The sequence below is a fragment of the Aristolochia californica genome, unplaced genomic scaffold (assembly GCF_029961685.1).
Source record: "Aristolochia californica isolate CCGP_79_NKW_82.1479 unplaced genomic scaffold, dmAriCali1.0.hap1 SCAF_2, whole genome shotgun sequence".
Classification (NCBI taxonomy): domain Eukaryota; kingdom Viridiplantae; phylum Streptophyta; class Magnoliopsida; order Piperales; family Aristolochiaceae; genus Aristolochia; species Aristolochia californica.
In genome coordinates, this window is record NW_027181881.1 from 40,426,247 (window position 1) to 40,447,814 (window position 21,568).

Sequence of the window (21,568 nt, forward strand, 5' to 3'; positions counted from 1 at the left end):
CTATTGTTCAGCCTCCAAATCTTCAAGGATCGTCTCCATTGCAAGTTAATCATTGAAGGCAACTCGAAGACGGTTATTAGTTGGTGTTCCAAAGACAACTTCCCCCCTTGGCGCCACTGGCCCATCAATGATAGTATTGCTGACATTGTATCTTCTACTCATTGTAATTGGAATCTCATTCCTAGATCAACCAACTCTTTGGCTGATAAATTGGCAAAATTCGGAACTTTCCAGTAATCTCTCATTGTTTGGGAAGGCTTCCCTCCTTTGTAAATTGCTGTTTTGAGCTTCTGTCTTAATAAAAAACAGCATCATTTAAAAAAAAAACAAAAAAATTACTTTCCAGTGAAATGGGATAGAGATATATTTTCTCTTGAACCTTTTCTTGAAAGGAATGGTGGTCTATCTCAACACTTTTTGTTAGGTACCTAAGGCGTAAACCAAGCTTGTGGGGGGGGGGGGGAGGAGGAGGAGGTGAGTGATGGAGAACTAGAAATTATTAAGACTTATCTGTATGAAATCTTTTTTCAATGGATTTTCTTAGTCTGTATGAAATCTGAATCTACAATTTCCATGGCTGATATAGAAAAACTGTCCTTCTTCTTTGTTGAATTTATGGAAAAGAGAAATAATTTATTGACTTAATTATAATTGAGTATAGAATCAGATTATAAATAAACTACCCAAATCCCAGTTACACCCAAAGTCAAACATTAAAAGATAAGTTCTAAAACAATTAAACAATTGAACAAGAATTGAAGACTAACATAGCTAAACACCTTTTTTTGTTTTGAATGAAGATGTATAAACTATTAAAAGAGGAAAACTACAATACCTAGCTAAAAAGGGTCTTCCTCCACAACAAGGTGTTGGAGTGAAACACCTAATTTAGCTTGAGTGTTAGCTAAATGGTTAGCTGACCTAGGAATGTGATTCCAATTACAGTTCATAAAAGAAATTAAATAACATATATCAAAAAACATATCCTAGTGCCGCCAAGGGGGAGGAGTTGACTTCGCACACCAATTAATGACAATTTTAGAATCACCTTCAATACAGAGGGGCCCAACAAGAGGTGTTTGAAAATCTGCAGCTCATTAAGCAAACGGGAGAGCTCAGCAGTGGTAGAATCGGAGATTCCAATTGGCCCAATGAAGGTAAAAAGTAGACAACTATTACCATCATGGATGACTCCGCATAAGCCCACAAGACCAAGGCATCCAAAAGCACTACCATCAAAATTTAATTTGTAGTGGCCCATCGAAGGGCGAGCCAAATTTCCAAAGTTGGGGATAGGAAGGACAAGTCATGCCAGCTATCAGCAACCAGTTCCCTCTTAGGTTGGAGCTGTTAAGATTCCGAAATTCCTTACGCATGAGGATCCACGTGAAAACTTGGCCAACAATATTTTCTATCTGTATATCAATAGGGATAAATTTTAAGTTGAATTTCGGTTGTTTCTTTCCTTCCATAAGGCCCAAATGATGTGGCCAACGCAGCAAGAGAATTGTGGATGTAAGATTTTGAGAAGGGCAGTGCTAGAAACTAATTTTGTTGAGGAGGGGTCCTGGACAGGGGTTCCTCTTTGGATTAAAGAATCAGACATGAGGATTTTATTCCGACAGGCGCTCCAGATAAAAAAATTTGCACTAAGGATGGGGGAAGCAAGGTCCAGGCAATGGCTGCAAGATGATCGGTTTGTGGGGGGTTGGGGCAGCTAAGGAATTTATGAGCAGATGCAGTGGAGAACGTACCTTCTTTGCAAGGAGTCCATATGAGTGTATCAGGCACATTCCGGGGAGTTACCGAGGAGAGACAAGGAGGTTGGATGCCAATAAGGCTTTTGAGTCCGAAAGGGCTCTCCAGAGATTCAAGTTCCAACCTCCAGATTCGGTCCGCAGGTCAGAGATAGAGGGTTCAATATTCCTGGCCAAGTTTGAAATCAAACCATGGCTGATATTGAAACTGCACAGGCCCATCCACCAATCTGACCAAAATTTTGTTAGATTTCCCTTACAAAAGTAGCATTTTACGGCCTTCTTGAAATCATGTAATAATATTACAATTTTTTTCCAAACAAGGGACAGTTTATTACGTCTCCTATCCTCAGTCCAACACCCAGATAATTTGTTTGCTTTAGCAGTGACTAAAGTTCTCCAAATCAAATCAGGACACATATTAAATTTCCAAATCCATTTAAGCAACAAGGCATAATTAGTGGTAGCAATATCTCGGATCCCGAGACCTCCAAGGAGTTTAGGATTGCACACTCAACCCATTTCACGAGATTATACATCCTTTCACTGTTCAGTCCTCCCCAAAGAAACCTCCTTTTGAGGAATTCAATTCTTTTCCGGATAGAGGCAGGACACAAATATAATGAAAGAAAATAAGATTGGATACTGTGAAGGCATGATTTAATAAGAACAAGCTTACCCGCTTTAGAAAGAAATTTTCCACTCCAGGAAGCCAGACGACCCTACAGACGCTCAATAATAGGATGCCAAGAGCTTTTGGAAGGCAGAACGGATGACAAGGGGAGGCCCAAATAGGTGTAGGGAGGTGTGGCAATTTTGCATCCCAGATAACAAGCCATTAAGTTCAGAACAATTGGATCAATATTGAAACCGGTGATGGAGGATTTTATCTAGCTTACCTTTTTCTCATATGAGATTTCAAATAAATTACCAGCCTCTCCAAGGTAAAGCTCCAACAACCTCGCCAGATACACTTATCTAGACCCCTTCACCCAGAGGATCTTTTACCACCGCCTCGGCCTATGAATTCCTCAACAGTCCCAAGCCCCCTCAACTTAGCCACCCTGCAGCCATTGCCTGGACCTTACTTGCCCCTCGTCGTGCGAAATTCTTTATCTGGAGTGCTTTTAAAAATAAAATTCTCACCTCTAATTCTCTTATTCGGAGCAGCACTTTTGTCCAAGACCCCTCTTGCCCCTTTTGCAAAAATACTCCCGAAACTGCCACCCATGTCCTTCTCCACTGCCACTTTGCCCATGCAGTCTGGACTAGCCTCCTAAATAAAATCGGCCTCCAGTATTGTACCTCCCAAAATTTGCCATCCACTATCCTCTCAGTGAAACTAAGAGAACAATAGATAGAAGCATATGAGTTCTCCTTCATCTCTTCCTTTTAACTAATCCATTTACTAAAATATAATTAATCCTTATAATGGAAGGAACAAAGTAATGAATAGTGCAGGCAAACAAGGAGACATAAACTCCTAATATAAGTGAAATTAGAAGACCTCCACTCCAACGTTGGACACAACTCAAAAGATTAGATGGAAAGTTGATCTATGCTACAATTACAGGACCACCTATATAATATGTTGTTAGTGTTGACAACCAGTTCATGGAGAGTCCTTGGAAGGTTCATCTTGATGCAATTTATCGGATTCATAGAAATCTGAAGGGTTTTGCTAGTATAGGTAAATATTTTAAGTCTCATATGCATCTAGAAGTCAAAGGCTTCTTAGACGCAGATTGTGCTGGGCCAAGACTAGATAGGACTACAAGTGGATATTGTACCTCTTGTTGAAGGAAATCTAGTTACATGAAGGAGCAAGAAGCAAACTATTGTTGCCAGTCTCTCATGGCAGAGTTTGAGTTGGAAATCAAGGGACCTATTGTTATGGGGTGTGATAATTAAACATTGCCGACAATCTTGTCTTCCCTAAAAATAGCATATAGAAGTTGACTACCTCTTTATTAGGGATGCACTAATGAGCGGGCAGATCAATACTCCATATGCTGGTTCTAAAGAATGGCTCGGCAAATGTTTTACTAAAGCAGCAAAAAAGCGAGAATTTTGGAATTTTTTAACAAGCCAGGCATGACAGACATTTACAACCCATCTTGGGGGTAAGTATTAAAAAATGTCTAGTCTGTCTGAAGGGAAATTTGGTATTTTTACATATTGAGTAGCCGAGTCATTTGGTTAACCTCTCACTCAAGTTTTATTAGAAGCATTCATTACAAGGAAAATTTTAGTGTTTATAATTTTCTGATGATACTAAAAAAAAAATTGTATGTTTGGAGTTATTAGGCATATGTTATTAGAAAGAGGCATTTCTTAGTGATTCGGGCCTTTGGCTCAATGGCCACATGGGGGCTTTTTTATTTTGAGGTCATAGGTTTAAGTCTCACCAAGGGTAAAAGGGGTGAATGAATGTTTAATCAACATTTAGAAAAACAAAAGAAAGACATTTTTTAGGATGTACTAAATTTTTTCTTCTCAAGTGAGGAATAGAATAGGTTAGGGTTTGAATTCTAACCCTTAGTATGACTTTCTGAAGTTTCTATCTGGAAGGTTCTTCACCCCTCTCTCTTTGTTGCTTCTTTCTCAAAGCTCTTCTCCATCTCTTTATTCATCCTGAAGTATTAAATCTTCCACTAGGATAAATGATTGGAGCTCAGAAGGAAGTAGCATGTATTTTTTTTTTTTTTTTTTTTGAAATAGTGTTGAGTTATATTAAAAGGCTCAAAAGAGCAAGATTACAAGGAGGGGGAACCATCCCAAACAATAAGAGATTGCTAGGAGGTTCCAAATTTAGCTAGCCTATCAGCCACAGAATTGGTTGACCTAGGAATGTGATTCCAAGTACAAGAAATGGAAGATACAATATCTACAATAGATGCAGTAATTGGCCAATGCCGCCAAGGGGGAGGCTCAATTAGAGCACCAGCTGATAACCACTTTAGAGTCCCCCTCAATCAGTAGCTTCCCTTGAAGTCGGTCTTTGAAAATCTTCAACCCAAAATGAAAAGCATACACCTCCGCAGTGTTAGAATCCGCGATGCCAATTGGCCCAGCATAGGAGAGAATAGTCCCCCGTACCAGCCAATCCAGGGCATCCCAGAGCACTACTGTCAAAATTCAGCTTAATGCAGTCACTAGGGGGAGGCTCCCACTTAGCCATGATCGGAATCTTATGGGGACCTGCCATGTGGGCCAGAAGACACCATTTCCATCGAAGGGAGACACCAGCCTGAGGAACAAATTCTTTCCTAGTGTGGAGCCAGCTGGAAACCATACCCACAGCTCAAGAGACCATACTATCTAGATTGCTGAAATTGGAATTGAATCTCCGATTATTTCTCTCGAGCCAAAGATATAGGAAGGAGAGTCCCAAGCACAATCTGAAAAGTGCCTAATAGATCCTGATGGAGGCCCACCTGAATGCCAATTTTTTGGAACATTGTCATCCAAACTCTCCATGAAAAGCCACAATGCAAAAGAACATGTTATACTGACTCCTCACAAATGACACATAAGAGGCAGGTAGTATCCGGGGCAGTGAAGCCTCTCTTCTAAAGATTGTCTGTAATAAGGATTTGCTCTCTAATGGCTATCCAAATAAAGAATTTTACTTTGTTAGGTACTGAAAGTTTCCAAGTGAGATTTGCCTTGTGCTCTGGCTAACTAGGGACAACGTCCCTGATGTGGGAATAGGCTAGAGTGACTGCGAATGTACCACTGATGCTAGGCTTCCTAATCAGCTTATTTGGCACTCTCTCCCAGGGGATGGTACTATTGAGACAAGAAAGAAGCGAGCAGAAGGCTATAGCTTTATCATCATTCAAGCTCTGACGGAAGAGAAAACTCCAAGAAAGATTACTCCAAGATTCTGCTACTGAGCATGAAAGGTCCATAGCAGTCCTATCCAACCCCAGGTATTCCTCAAAGAGGGGGCAGGAACCACACCATTCATCGGCCCAGAATAAAAGAGTCCTCCCATTTCTTGTGTAGAAGGAGGTCGCGGTCTTGAAGGTAGGAAGCAACTTATAAACGGATTTCCAAATTGGGGATAAACGGCAGGGAGCGCCTCCCTCTCTCCACCAAATGCCCTGGAATCTGAAGATAGTAATACACCATATTCCTCCACAAATTTCTATGGTTAGCATTAAGGTTCCAAATCCACTTAAGCAGAAGGGCATTACCCATATCCTTTAAAGGTCGTATGCCCAGCCCAACCCAGCCCAGCCCACCCCTATCCCGAGGCAGACAAATCTCCTTCCAACTAACCAAATGATATTTGAACATGACTACTAAACCTCTACATAGGAAGCGACGGCGAATAGCAACGATCTTTGAGCACACAGAGGCTGGACACTTTATAAAAGATAGGAGACAATTTGGCAGGCCAGGCAAGCAAGACTTTAACAAAGTGAGTCGACCTATAGTAGATAGGAGCTTGCCCCGCCAAGTTGCAAGTTGCTTCTCAATTTTCTCAATAAGGGGGGACCAATGCCCAGCCGTGGGACGAGAATAAAAAAAGGTGGAGACCCAAATATGCAGCTAGCGTATTCTCCAGAGAGCATCTCAGGAAATCAGCTATATCCCAGGAGAGTGGTTTTCCTCCAATTTATATTCAGACCCGAAGCCAACTTGAATAGACCAAGAACAGCTCTCAACTTCTTGATCTGATGGAAGTAGCATGTATTTAATTACAGTCCTGAGCAAATATTCAAAATTACATATAAACTATCAACTAATAACTGTACTTAAACCCCCTTTTCAAAAAAAAAAAACTGTACTTAAACCCCCCCAATTCAAGCCTAAATTACGGAACAGTCCCTGGATAGAAAAATTAACTGAAAGTGTATAATCTTTAATAAAGAGAAATTATGGTAGCTCAAAAGATGTGGGCAAATGCAAATAACATTTCTTTTTATTGAATGGCGAGAAAATTTCATTTAAATAGAAAAGAGATTACATGCACAGCAAAAGGAGGAAAGATAAGGATACAAAAACTGGAAAAGTAAATAAAAATAAAATACAATTAACTAATGGACAAAAATATATTAGTAAAGACTGAACAGAAAATCCTCCACACGCTCGAGTGTTTGCAAGTTCACAATAAAAATTCTGTATCTGTTATACAATTAAATAGCTTACCAGACATAAGGAATGCCGTAAAATTGAGAAGATTTTTCCCATAAAGGTTTCACGTCAGCAAATAAATCAATGACTATCATCTTTCCAAATGGAACCGAGTGTAAAAGGGCCTGATAAGGTCAAATCACAATAAGAAAGCTCAGTTATGACATGGAAAGTGTGCAACAAACTACAAAATGATATGAATTAGTGACAGAATGTTGAGGCCCTTGTGGTTACTCTGATAACAGGACTTGACCCAAATACTACAGAACCTTCTTTTTTCTTGTGAGAATTTCATTGAAGAGAGAGAAGCAATACAAGAAAGAGTATTTTTTTTCATATATTGATTTTTTTTATTAAAAAAAAATACAAGAAAGAGTATTGCATCACAGTCAGCTAACACTACCTACAGATAAAGTACAGAAGAAAGACAAATCACACTAACAATTAAAACATTTAGTCCTATAAAAGTGGAAAAACAAATTTCCCACAACAAGATGTTTATTGGGTATCCCACTACTGCAAGGGAGACAGCAATCAAAAGATCACTTCAAGAGTGTGATCCCTTAGGTACTTCCAAGGCATTGAAGTAGCAAGAAGCAAGATCGTAATTATTCTGTCACAAAGAAAGTATATAACAGATATGTTACAAGAAATTGGTTTATTGGCTGCAAAACCAGTTAAGACACCCATGGAAGTAAACCCAACTCTTTATAATGAGGATAGTCCAGTAATTCGAGACCAAACAATGTATAGAAGACTCATGGGGTGTATATGCAACTGAATAGACCAGGTATTGCATTTGTTGTGAGTGTGGTCAGCCAGTTTATGCAGAACCCGAGAAAGTTCCACTTACAAACAGCTGAAAGAATCCCAAAATACCTGAAGGGGGCACCTAGAAATGTTTATTGTATGAGCCATATAATGATTTACAAGTTGCAGGGTATAATGATTCTGATTATGTAAAGTCTAAGCCAGACAGGAAGTCTACTACTTGATATGGTGTATTTGGAGGTAACTTGGTGATTAGAAGAGCTAGACACAAAATGTGGTAGTCCGTTCCATTACAGAGACAATAAAGGGCTATGGCTCATGTAATGAGTGAGCATCTTTGAGTGAGGTCTAAGTTGTCTGAGATCGGTTTCCACAGTGGTGGTCCAATGGTGATGAATTGTGATAATTAAGTAGCCACTTTTATTGCTAGCAATTGGGTATTCCATAAGAGGACTAAATATATTGAAGTGGACTGTCAGTTTCTTTGTGATGTTATGATGAGTGGTGCTGCTTTTGTTCCATATGTGAAATCTGTTGATTAGCTTGGAGATGTGTTCACCAATACACTTGGAAGACATAAATTTTAGCACCTTTTTGTAACAAGTTGGGGTTCCTTGATATATACGCTCCAGTTTAGTAGCTTTTATAACAAGTTGGGGCTCCTTGATATATACACTCCAATTTATTACCTTTTGTAACAAGTTCGGGCTCCTTGATATCTTCACTCCAGTTTAGTACCTTTTGTAACAAGTTGGGATTCTTTGATATATATATACAGTCTAGCTTGAGGGAGAGTGTTGAAATATGTATTCAAGGGCATAATGCTCATTTTACTTTATATGTGTTTCCCCTCATAGGTTAGAAGTCTTTATGTTTTTATTAGAAACAGATTGGTACTGTTTTGGTTTAATTCTAATATGTAATGAGCTATTAGGTGTTTAGGAATGAGTAGTTTTGGCATTTTACATAATTAACTTTAAGTGACAGCAAGTTACTTCGTCCTTCTCAACGGAACAGTTTGTTGGTATTTTAAGGGAACCAAGGGAATCAGACAGGGAGACCCCTTTCCCCCTTGCTCTTCAATGTGGTGGCAGAATATCTATCCTCATTGATCTACTCGGCCAAGAACTGGGATGGCTCCTCCCCATGACGGATTGCACAGCCTTTGATATTCCAATCCTCCAGTTTGCCGATGATACTATTTGCTTCAGGGTCGGTACTATGAATCAAATCAAAACACTGCATGTTGTTTTGGGATTATTTGAATTGGCTTCTGGTCAGAACATAAACTGGAAAAAAAACACTCTTCTAGGCTACCACATCGATCTAGCTGGGCTTCGGGATATGGCTGACTACTTGGGATGCTCTGTGGGAAATCTGCTAGCTACATATCTTGGGCTCCCCACTTTTTGATTCTCGGCCTTCGGCATCACTCTGGTCCCCCTTCATTGAGAAATTTGAAAAGAGGCTAGCCACTTGGAGGGATAAGCTTCTATGTACAACGGGGCGTCTCACTCTCCTCAAGTCTAGTCTGGCAGGGTTGCCAAATTATCTGCTATCATTTATGCACTATCCGACCTCTGTTTGTTCCAAAATTGACGCCATCCGTCGGTGATTTCTCTGGAGAGGATCAAAAGACACCTTTAGATACGACTTGGTTAGTTAGAAGGATATTTGCATGCCTCGTAAGAGGGGAGGATTTGGCATCCGGCCTACGAAGGAAATGAATAAAGCTCTTATGCTCAAATGGATTTGGAACTTCAACATCAAGCATAACAGTCTATGGAAGAATATAGTCAAATTGTACATTCAGTTTTCAGGTGCCTAGTGGAGAGAGGGTGGTACCGCTTGCCTCCTATCCCCGATATGGAAATCAATTTATAAGCTCCTCCCAATATTCAGAGATGCTACCCTGTTTCACACGGGCAATGGAAGGACCCTCCTCTTCTGGTCGGATGAATGGTGCGGCCCCTGCTCCCTCTCGGAGGACTTCCCGGGGTTGTATAGGGTGGCTAGAGACCTCTCTTGCTCAGTGGTTGATTCTTGGAGGGATCAGTCATGGAGTCCCCTGCTCCAGCGGGGACTAAATGATGAGGAATCTTCGGCTTTTTGCTCTCTCCTTACCAGACTCAGTAGTATCATTATCCGGGAGCATATAGTTGATAAGCTGACTTGGAAGCCCAGTATTAATGGCCGATTCAATGTTGCTTCTGCTTACTCTCATATCAAAAAATAAGACTACAATATGCATGAGCACAAGGCTAATCTGGCTAGGAAACTCTCAACGCCAAGCAAAATCAAATTTTTCGTGTGTTCGGCCATCAGAGAACAGATCCTTACGTCTGATAGTCTTCATAGAAGAGGCTTCACCGCCCCTGATCTTTCTTGTCACCTTTGTGGTGTGTGCGATGAGACAGTCCAGCATGTCCTATTAAACTGTGGATTTTCTTGGCAAGTCTAGATGAAGATTTTTCAAAAGATTGGACTCCCAATGGGGCTACATCAGGACCTCTTTAGCACCTTTGAGATGGTTAGAGGGATTCGCCTTCCTCGGTTGGGCAAGTTAATACTTTTGGCATGTGTTGTGCATGTTGCATGGTGCATTTGGCTAGAGAGAAATAATCGAAGATTTAACTCCAAAGCTTGCACCTCGAACAACATGGCTTCACATGCCGTTGGCCTTATCTCGAGCTGGCTTCATACAAGGAAAGAATTTGCCGCTCTATCGGGTGTTTCCCTTAGGGAAAATTGGAGTTTGATCGCTCATATGACTGGCCCCTGCAGAACTCTGATTATGGCCATTTGGGATCCTCCCCCTTGTGGCTGCATCAAACTCAATTTCGATGGTAGTGTTATTGGTTGTCCTGGGCCGGCTGGAGCAGGTGGTGTTTTCAGAGGTCACTATGGAGACCCTATTCTTTCTTATGTTGGACTGGTGGGCATTGCTAATTCTAATACTGCTGAAGTTAGTGCTCTTCTATTCGACCTCTGAATTTTCAAGGAACGTCTCCATGGCAAGTTAATGATTAAAGGAGACTCGAAGACTGTCATCGCTCCCCCCCCCCCCCCCCCCCCCCCCCCCCTGGCACCACTGACCTATCATATATTGTATTGCTAACATTGTATCATCTATCCATTGTAATTGGAATCTCATTCCTAGATCAGCCAACTCTTTGGTTTATAATTTGGCAAAATTCGGAACTTCCCAGCAATCTCTCATTGTTTGGGAAGGCTTCCCTCCTTTGTAATTTGCTCTTTTGAGCTTTTGTCTTAATAAAAATCAGCATCATTTCAACAAAAAAAAAAGTTGAAGTGACAGAACAAAAGAAGGTTGGCATCAAATTCTGACCCAACGACTGCTGCCTTTTTTGTCGCAGCCTGCTCAACTAGTTCTTTCCTCTCTTTTCCTTTTTACTTCTCCTTAATTATAAGATTATATAATTATTCTGATATAAAAGGACATCGACATGAAGTTTACAGGTTAAAAAACTTGAATGTAGATGCAAAAATGAAGACAAATTTCTATGCATACAAAGTAAGAATTGGTAAAGTAGCTGCTTACTCTCATTTGTGGTGGCTTCCAAAATTTAGAGTCTGAATAAAACAGCCATCCCTGCATAATATGAACAGTTATAACAGATCAAACCTTCTCTACAAGATCAGAAAGATAGTACGATTTTCGTTAACTTAACCTTTGAAAAGTAACAAGAACATAATAAATGACACTTCAAACATTGCAGATTCTTTCTATTTCACAGAATTCAGTCATTCCAGCATCAACATGATTACACTTTGCGAAGTTGTGGTGAACATACAAAAATCCTCAACACAGACACCCAACAAAAAGTGAGACAACCTAGGAGCAAGAAAAATGGTTTTTAAAAAACACAAGAAATTAACTCACTCCATGATGCCTATAGCCAAACCTTCAACGGCTACAATTTACTTCTGTGTGTTTCTTTCAACACCTTTTGTCTCTAAACTATTACAAAACATGATTCTAGTCAGGGAAGGAATCCTTTCAAACATGTTCCAGCACCCCACCCCCCACCCCAACCCCAAGTATGATTGCATACCATCTTCCAACATGCTCATTCAGTTCATCCTAGAACTCCCACCAGTCAAAGATTTCCCAGGGAGAGCACAATGGCCAAAGAATTCATCAAGAACCATCAAGAATTTCCAAACGGAATTCTCCCATACCATTAAAATTCCCCTTGAAGAACCAATGAAGGAATGTCTTTCCATGTAAAACTCCTTGCCGTCCAAAAAGTCCTTGATAATGTTATTCGCTGCAATTTTGGAATTTTTGATTCTTGTAGCATAGCAATCACTGGTTTATTAATGGAAAAAAGGTCTCAAGTAACTGAAGCTTTCCACACTTCTTCATGGCTCCTTGTATTCCAGGAAATAATCTTCACAAATCAAGTTTTGGAAGTCAGTTTGAGTCCGGTCCAGCAAATCCCCAGTTTTCTTGCAATTCAGAGGTATGAGAATTTGCATCAACTTTGACTTTGCTTCTTCCTTCCCCAACTTTGTCAGCTTGTTTAGATAGTTCACATTCCTTTTCTGAATGCTAGGGAAATCACTGTTGGACTGCCATTTCCTTCAGAGTGCTAACCTCATGATCTCTTCTAATCTCTTGGAAGCAGTTTCTCCATTCTGCAAATTTGATGGCTGATGCTTTTGCTAAAGAGGTGGCCTCTCTTCAATATCTTGTTGTGAACATAGCTGCCCTCCTTGGTGCCATTGGTCACTTGCTCTCTCACCTGACGCTCCATTCCACTTATTCCATTTATATCAGTACCTAGAAGCTTGGTTGGTTTTGAAAACTTTGCAAAACTATTAGCAACTTGGTTAGCTGACCCTAGAGACATGGTTAGAAACAAGAAAGTCTAGATGACAAATACAATCTCATCATAATAATGCCTAAGCCACCAAGTAGGAGTGGCAGCACCGGAACACCAAGACGTTATAGCAAAAGAATTCCCTTCTATAATAAGAAGACAAGAATCACGTTGAACATAATGCTAGAAGCCCTAAATAGAAGCTTTGATTTCTAATAAATAGCAAAGCTTCCATAGCTCTCTTGTTATTAGTCTATTCATTGGCCCACCTTTTTTTTCACATAGAATTCCTCAGCATTAAAATAGAAGCCCTCTTCCATATGTTCAGGAAAGTGGCAAAAATTTCAGCAGTAAATTTTCATAAATCACCACTCTGTAATATACGGTGAAGAAAACAAGTGGTATAAGATCCACTGTGGTACAAAAACATGTAAACTTAGATTATTTCTGCATTCTGTCATCTCAAAAACCCCAAAATAAAGCGTACTATCATAGTAGTTCAGAATCATTAAAGAGACTTGAATATAAAAAAAATTATGCAGTGACAGATAGCATAGTCACTGGGAAGAACACATACTTGCATCAACCAAACTGCATCCTTATCCCCTTTCGACATTGCCTCATAAACAGCAGCACCAAGAGCTGAGATATACTTCGGATCATTCGTAGGTGGCGAATTTTCATTGAAGGTGTCACTATATCAGGCATAACAATAGGTGAATGCAAGATCCATGGTATAATCATAGTCTATTTGAGCAGCATGAAGTTTTAGGGTTAAAAAGAGTAAAATTTTGTAATATCAAGCCAACTCTTCTGCTCGGCGCTCAGTTATTAATTCAGAAACCAGATTACACTCAAAAGGACAAGTTTGCCCTTATCTACATACAATATTATTTACAAGTCGTATATTCCTGTAATTGCACCTAGGTGCCTAAATTCAACAACAATCATAACAGTCCCTATACTAAATATGTTTATATAGAAGTCCTTTATCATTAACAGTTTCTTTTATTATAAGGAGTTTTTGATAGTTTTTAGTCTTTAGTCATTGGAAAATTCTTATTTTAGATTTGAGATTTCTACAAGAGTTTAGGTTGGGTTTCACTTGTTTAAGGTGTTTCAACCTAAATAAGGTAAGCAGAGGTCTTATTTTGAGGTGATAATATTAATTCAAGAAAGAAAAAGATACATCAAGGGAGGCCTCCCCTTACAACAAGGGGTTGAAGGGAGGGACCCAGCATTGCACAAGAATCAACAGTTGAATTGGCTGATCTCAGAACATGGGACTAGGTACAAGGAATTTTTATTTTTATTTTTGAAAAAGTGTGTATAGACTATTAAAAGAAGAGAGAAACACAATCAAACCTAGAATAGAGGGTCTTCCTCCACAACAAGGTGTTGGTGTGAAATGCCCGCCTTAGCCTAAAAAGTACAATTCAAAATGGAAATTAAATTACGAATTTCTGAGTACGTCCCAGTGACGCCTAGGAGGTCTGATGGAGTTTGCACACCAGTTCATGATGACCTTTAAGTCGCCTTCAATGCAGAGTGGGCCCGTGAGCTGACTAGAAAAAAATTGAATTCCATTTAGCATTCCTGAAAGTTCTACTGTTGTGGAGTGGTACAAGGAATTAAGGATACGAGATCAATAATGTCAAGAAAAATCTGCCAAAGATGCCAGAGTGGGAAGGTGGAGGAGGAGCACCAGCCGATGAAGACCTGAGAATCTCCTACTACAATGAGAGGTCCGCTGAAATGATCATGAAATATACGAAGACCGTGAAGGAGACCAGATAGCTCAGCCGTAGTCGAGTCAGCATTGCCAAAAGGGCCCGAGTAGGAAATAATCGCGGTGCCACCAGCATCAAAGATCACTCCACCAAAGCCCGCCAAACCAGGACAGGCGAGGGCACATCCATCAAAGTTGAGCTTGAAGCGACCAGTCAGGGGGGGGGGATGCGGGCAGCACGGGAGAGGTCCTGAAACTCCTTTCTAAAGCGCATCTAGGTAGAGATGAGGTCCGTGGCAGTATAAGAAATCTCAGTTGCTGCGTGAAATGCAAGTCAAAATTTCACTTTAGTAAGTTTCTATGTTAAATTTCTATGAGAGGCTCTCAAAAGTCCTATCAACTTTGTGTAATACAACTTATTCTGGTTTAAAATTTTATTAAGTTTTTTGTTCAGATTTCTTTCGTCCATTGCAAGTTATCTTTCATATGATTTTGCAAATCCTTCCATAAATCTAGTGCTATCCAAGGTCTTCCTACATCTGCATCACTCATTAACTACTCAAGAACCATTTAACTTACGAAATAAAAAGGTAATATTAGAGTTAAATGAAAGAGGATAACAATTTCAGTAACATTATGCACAGAAAATCAAGGCCTCAAATGGGGAAGGGGGCTGTTGGTGGGGTCATAGCGATAGAAAGAAAGGACAAAACAGTGACGAAAAAATGCAGCTAAAAGATGATAAATTTTCACTTTCAGAATCTGATACTTCACATCGTAAGAAAGGTTAACTCGTTGAAGTTATTCACATGACACACTATATGGAAGTCCATGGTGCAAAGGCTCCTCTATGCCATCTTCACAGCTTCAATACTATTTTGAGGAGATTATTCATCATTCTAAAGATTTGAATGTTTTTTTTTTTGAAATAGTGCTGATTTTTATTAAGAAAAAAACTCATAAGAGCAAATTACAAAGGAGGGAATCCTTCCCATACAATGAGAGATTGCTGGGAAGTTCCGAATTTTGCCAATTTATCAGCCAAAAAGTTGGCTGATCTAGGAATGAGATTCCAATTACAATGCGTAGAAGATACTAAAGATTTGAATGTTACTTGGATACATGTTGCAAGGTAAGCTAACTCAATTGCTGATGACTTAGATAAAGCTAGAATTTCCAGAGCTGTCTTTGTAATGGGGGATTCTCTTCCTCTTAAGGGTTGAGCCCTTACTTTAATGAATTACTACTATTTCAAAAAATAAAAATACATACATATATATATATATATGAAGTCCATACAATTAATTATGAAACCAAAAAACACAACAATGAAGAACACCCTCATCATCCAACAAACGAATAAAGATCGATGTCCTCAATAATCAGTATATTCATTTTAGAGAGAGCCAAATTATTGCGACATTATTATGAGCACATGGTTGAGACAAAAAATGGCTAAGAGGAATCCCTTATACTCCAACTATCACTGTTCATACAGAACCAAAATTATCTTTTCCCACTAATCAAAAAGCAATAACTGAAAATATTTTTTCTACTTTTCAAACTTGCACCCTCTTTAATCATTTAACTGAAGACAATGTTTACTTGGCCAAGCAATTAATTCAGTATACACTAATATTACATAATACATAGACCAGGAGAAGATATTACCAGCTGTAGATGTTAGTTATGTCTCCATATTCTGCAATAAAGGATTTACAACTGCAGTTAATCATCTACAAATGACATGATAAAAGTATCAAACACATGTTACCTCTAATTCGATCACACCTTAATAATGTACAGATAAATGTCTTACAGATTATAACATAGGATAAGAATTGGAATATTAAAAAAAAACTCATCACAGGATTACAAGAACCCTACAAAGGTGAGCAACAACATACTAATCAAACAAAGCACTCATGGAATTACTAGCTTCATCAGGAGCGTTAAAAATATAATTACAGCAGCCAATTCTTCCAGGACATTAAATAAATGAGGTTATTGCATCACATTCATAAAGCTACAAACCTTCAATTTGCTGCTGGATAAAAGCTTTTCCTATTTCAAGAAATAAGGAATCAGCTGGATCAAGAAGGAATGTACAGCACCATCGGGTATCACCATTAACAGTGTTCCTAAAAGTCAACAGATTAACAGAAAGATAAGCAGTTATATAGAAACACAATTTAATTTCATAATCATAGCCAAATAAGAAACATAGACCAACGGAACTGAAGTGGAAGAGTGAAACCAGGGTCAACAATTTCACTTGTGTATAAGCAAACATATATGTGGACCTTGGTTTGCTAAAATATTTTCTAGGCATTAAATTTGGCAATAAGGAAGACCTAGTACTGATACGGAGAAAGTATGTAACAGATTTACAAGACTATAGGTTGTTGGGAGCCAAAACTGTTTTTTTGTAAATGATGCTAAATTTTATTAAGAGATAGCTCCAACGAGCAGATTACAAGGGGGTAAGCCTTCCCAAACAATAAGAGATTGCTGGGAGGTTCCGAATTTTGCCAATTTATCAGCCAAAGAATTGGCTGATCTAGGAACGAGGTTCCAATTACAATGAATTGATGACACAATGCTAGCAATACAATCAGTGATTGGCCAGTGGCGCCAAGGGGAGGAGCTATCTTTTGAACTCCAGCTAATGACAGTCTTTAAGTCTCCTTCAATAAGCAGCTTGCCATTGAGACGCTCTTTGAAGATTTGGAGGCCGAATAGAAGAGCACTCACTTCACTTCAGCAATCTTTGAATCAGCAATACCCACCAACCCAACATAAGATAGAATAGGATCTCCACTGTTGTCTCTAAAAACACCACCAGCTCCAGCTAGCCCAGGATAGCCTAGAGCACTGCCATCAAAATTGAGTTTGATACAGTCGCAAGGGAGAGGATCCCAGGTGGCCATAACCGGATTCCAACAGGGGCCCACCATATGCACGATCAAACCCCAATTTTCCCTAAGGGAAACACCCAATAGAGAGGCAAACTCCTTCCTAGTATACAACCAACTCGAGATAAGGCCCACTACCTAAGAAGCTGTATTATCCGGGGTGGTAGCCTTGGAATTGAATCTTCAGTTATTTCACTCGAGCCATAGGCACCATGGGACATGCGCAAGGCATGCCAAGAGAATTAGCTTGCCCAACCTAGGAAGGCGGATCCTCATAACCATCTCATAGGTGCCAAAAAGGTCCTGATGTAGCCCCATTTGGAGTCCAATCTTCTGAAAGATCTTCATCCAGACTTACCAAGAAAAATCACAATGTAAGAGAACATGCTGGAATGTCTCGTCGCACACACCACAAAGGGGACAAGTACAATCGGGGGCTGTGTAAACTCTTTTACGGAGGTTGTCAGAGGTGAGGATTTGTTCCCTAATGACCGTCCACACGAAGAATTTGATTTTACTAGGCTTTGAGAGCTTCCATGCCAGGTTTGCCTTGTGCTCATGCATGCTGTAATCTTACTTTCTAATATGAGAGTAGGCGGATGCAACTGTGAATCGGCCATTAATGTTGGGCTTCCATGTCAGTTTATCAACTACATGGTCACAAATAGTAATGTTGTTGAGTCTAGAGAGGAGAGAGTAAAAAGCCGAAGTTTCCTCATCATTTAATCCCCGGTGACTCCAAGAATCAGCCACTGAGCAAGAGAGGTCTCTCGCCACCCTAGAGAGCCCCCGGAAATCCAAGGAGAGGGGGCGGGGGCCGCACCAATCATCCGACCAAAAGAGGAGGGTCCTTCCATTGCCTGTGTGAAAAGAAGTTGCATCTCTGAATGGGAGGAGCTTTTTGTTAAGCACCTAGCCAATACTACCCAAAAGACCGGCCTATTAAGAGCGGAAGGCATAGGTACTTAACCCAGAACCATAACAGTACACCCCGCCCTCCCGAGCCGACAACCATGGCGGCATTAACACAACAACGAGAACCTTTGGGGAACGTCCGGGGATTGCGGTCGCCCGTGCACGTGGGGAGTTGAACTCAGGACGTAGCGCCTGCTCTGATACCAAATGTTAAGCACCTAACCAATACTACCCAAAAGACCAGCCTATTAGGAGCGAAAGGCATAGGTACTTAACCCAGAACCATAACACTTTTAAATTGATATCCATGTGCCATCCTCCCTCCACCAGGCACCCGAAGGTTGGAGATAGAACCTGACCATATCTCCCCATAGGCTGTTATGCTTGATGTGGAAGTTCCAAATCCATTTGAGCATAAAGGCATTGTTCATCTCCTATGTAGGCTGGATGCCTAACCCACCCCGATTGTGGAGCATGCAAATATCCTTCCAACTCACCAAATGATATCTGAAGGTATCCTCTGATCCTCTCCAGACAAAACGCCGACGGATGGCATCAATCCTGTAGCAAACGGAGGCCAGACAGTACATGAAGAATAATAAATAGATTGGCAGTCCTGCCAAACAAGACTTGAGGAAAGTGAGTCGCCCTGCAGTAGATAAAAGCTTGCCCCTTCAAGTAACTAGTCTCTTTTCAAATTTATTAATAAAGGGAGACCAAAGCGTCGCCAAAGGCCATGAGTCAAAGAGTGGGAGTCCAAGATATGTAACTGGAAAATTTCCACTAAGCACCCCAAATAGTCAGCCATACCCTGAAATACAGATGAGTCGACATGATAGCCTAGGAGGGTAGTTTTCTTCCAGTTAATGTTCTGACCAGAAACCAATTCAAATAGTCCCAATACAACACAGTTTTAGAATCTAATCTTGTTGAATTTAGGACCCTATGAATAATACCTCGAGCAAGGGGAGAGAGAAAGAAAAAAGAGAAAAAGAGAAAAGTTCTCGGGTAGAGAGAGAAGAGAAGGAAAATAAGAGAGATTAGAGAGATAGAGAACATCACAAGAGAGGAGAAAAAAAGAAGTAACTTGCTTGAATAATTCGAGTTACAATCACCTCTATTTATAGTGTTCTCCGCACATCAATTGAGGAGAATGAGGGACCCGCAATCGGAAGAGAGGGACCCACGCGAAAGACTGAGCCTCCTCTTCCCACAAGGAGCACGGGGCATCCTTCCGACTACAAACCCCCCTCCTCCTGGTCCATCTCTTCGGGAGGGATACAACCCAGATCACGGAAAAGATCACTCAGCCTCAGAGAAACAGCAACAGAAGCAGAAGTAGGCTCAGCACGTAGCGGATGAAGAAGACCCGGGTCGGCAAACCGTCATCAGACGAACGTCCCGATGAAGAATACTACTAAATGAAGATCGTGATTTTGAATTTAAAATTGGGAACACTTTGATTTTCGTCAGGCGAACGAGAGAGAGGATTGGCGAAATCATTCGCATTCTCACCAAATCTGACACGAAAAAATTCTTTATTTCCATCCCGATCCAAGCAGCAGATGCTTTTGTGACCATCTTTGACAAGATTCAGGCTGGCAAAACTGGGAGAGGATTCAGGCTATCCCTTCTCACGGGAGACCTGGAATTTCAAGTTCACACCCAATATCATAGAGGACAGATCGAATGTGTCATCACTCAGCACCGAGGAGCTCTGGTCATGGGTATGTTTTTCCTCCCACAAAACTCTGCTTTTGGACTTGGCTGGAACAAATTCCAAGATACCTTGCTGCAAATCCTGCAAAAACCAAAAACTTCCCCCTCTACCTAACCACACTACAAAAAATACCCAAAACCACCCACTCATATTTCCCCTCTTACAAAGGCCGAAGTCAAGCGCCAACCTCGTATCCCCCCCCTCATATTATAAAACATGAAATTCACTACTCCCTCACCCTTCCAAGCCAAGCCATGACTGAAGGAGTGTGTCGGTTGTCTCAGGCGGCAATCATCTCTATCCACACAAACAGCAACTCTGGCCAGCAACTAAAACAATGGATTCACGAAAGAGAACCAAAGATTGAAGTCCAAGCCACTACCCATATTCAAGACCATAAATGGATAGTCGTCTTCAACTCATCTGAAGATTGGAAAAAAGTCCACACACTGATGAGCGAGGTAGGATTCCCAATCTTAAAAATGGAAGATTGGTCCTCTGAACTCACATCCACCATCTCAGGCCACTGGGTGATCATCGGCGGCATCCCAGTGGAATTACGCTGCAAGCACACCATTGAGTGCCTCACGAGCATTTTCGGTGAGCTCCTCTTGGCAGAAGAACAGCCCACGACTCTTCAGTGGGAGAAACTCATCCTCCGGTCAAAAACCCCGGTAAGTGGTACTCAATATGTGAATCTCATCTCCGGCGACACCTCCTAGGAAATACTGGAGCTCGACAGCCTAGTCGTCCTCCCCGCCATGATCCCTAACTCGATAGGTTCCCAACTAAGTCCAACTCAGTCCGGGTTAACTCAACCAAACTCTGAGTTAACTCGGATCCGAACCGAATCTGAGTCACACAAGGACCAAGCAGGGACAACTGTCCCAAACCAAAATCCAAAATTCAAAAATTCGAATATCTTGAAACTCCCTGCTACAATTCTCTCTGACCTAAACCCACCTACCACAACACCCACCTGGCCGCAATCATTTGTCACTTCAAATCACACCTCGAAATCTCTTCACACGTCGGGCAGATCGCCCATCACCCTTCCTTCAGCCTCGGGCAAACAACCTGCCCGGTTGCAATCCAATCTCGTCCAATCTCCCACTTTACCTTCAGTTGTCAGACCAGCCCCCATCTTGTCGCCCGCCTTGGTCAGATCACCTGACATATCCCCCCCCCCCCCCCCCCCCCGGAAAGTGCACCCATCTTCACATCACCCCCCTTCAATTCGCAGTCCGTCAGGCCCCCCATCAATTTGGCGACTGTCAGTGGACCTAACAGAGTACATTGGGCTCGTTTTGCCACTCTATCAGGGGTTTCCCTTCGGGAAAATTGGAATTTGATCGCTCACATGTCTGGCCCTAACAAAGCTCCAAGAATGGCTATCTAGGATCCTCCCCCTTGCGACTGCGTAAAACTGAATTTTGACAGTAGTGCTATTGCATGTCCTGGTCCAACAGGAGCCGGTGTTGTATTCAAAGGGCATAATGGAGACCCCATTCTTTCTGATGTTGGTCCGGTGGGCATTGCCGATTCTAATACTGCTGAAGTTAGTGCTCTGCTGTTCGGCCTCCAAATCTTCAGGGATCGTCTCCATGGCAAGTTAATCATTAAAGGCGACTCGAATATGGTTATTAGTTGGTGTTCCAAAGACAGCCTTCCCCCTTGGCGCCACTGGCCCATCACTCATAGTATTGCTGATAGTGCAAGTTATATAAAGGGAAATAATCATGATAAAGTGTTACCAATAAAGTTTATAT

General features: G+C 41.0%; 1 protein-coding gene across 1 annotated transcript in view; it reads right to left on the bottom strand.

Moving 5' to 3' along the window:
* LOC137955512 (alpha-N-acetylglucosaminidase) overlaps window positions 1–21,568 on the bottom strand; it is a 77,626-nt gene that overhangs the window by 22,357 nt on the left and 33,701 nt on the right. Inside the window, exons 8-12 of the mRNA XM_068802485.1 lie at window positions 16,284–16,390; window positions 15,921–15,951; window positions 13,098–13,215; window positions 11,236–11,286; window positions 6,918–7,027 (exon numbers count right to left, since the gene is read on the bottom strand). Coding sequence (XP_068658586.1) covers window positions 6,918–7,027; window positions 11,236–11,286; window positions 13,098–13,215; window positions 15,921–15,951; window positions 16,284–16,390 — 417 coding nt within the window. The remainder of the gene's footprint in view (window positions 1–6,917; window positions 7,028–11,235; window positions 11,287–13,097; window positions 13,216–15,920; window positions 15,952–16,283; window positions 16,391–21,568) is intronic.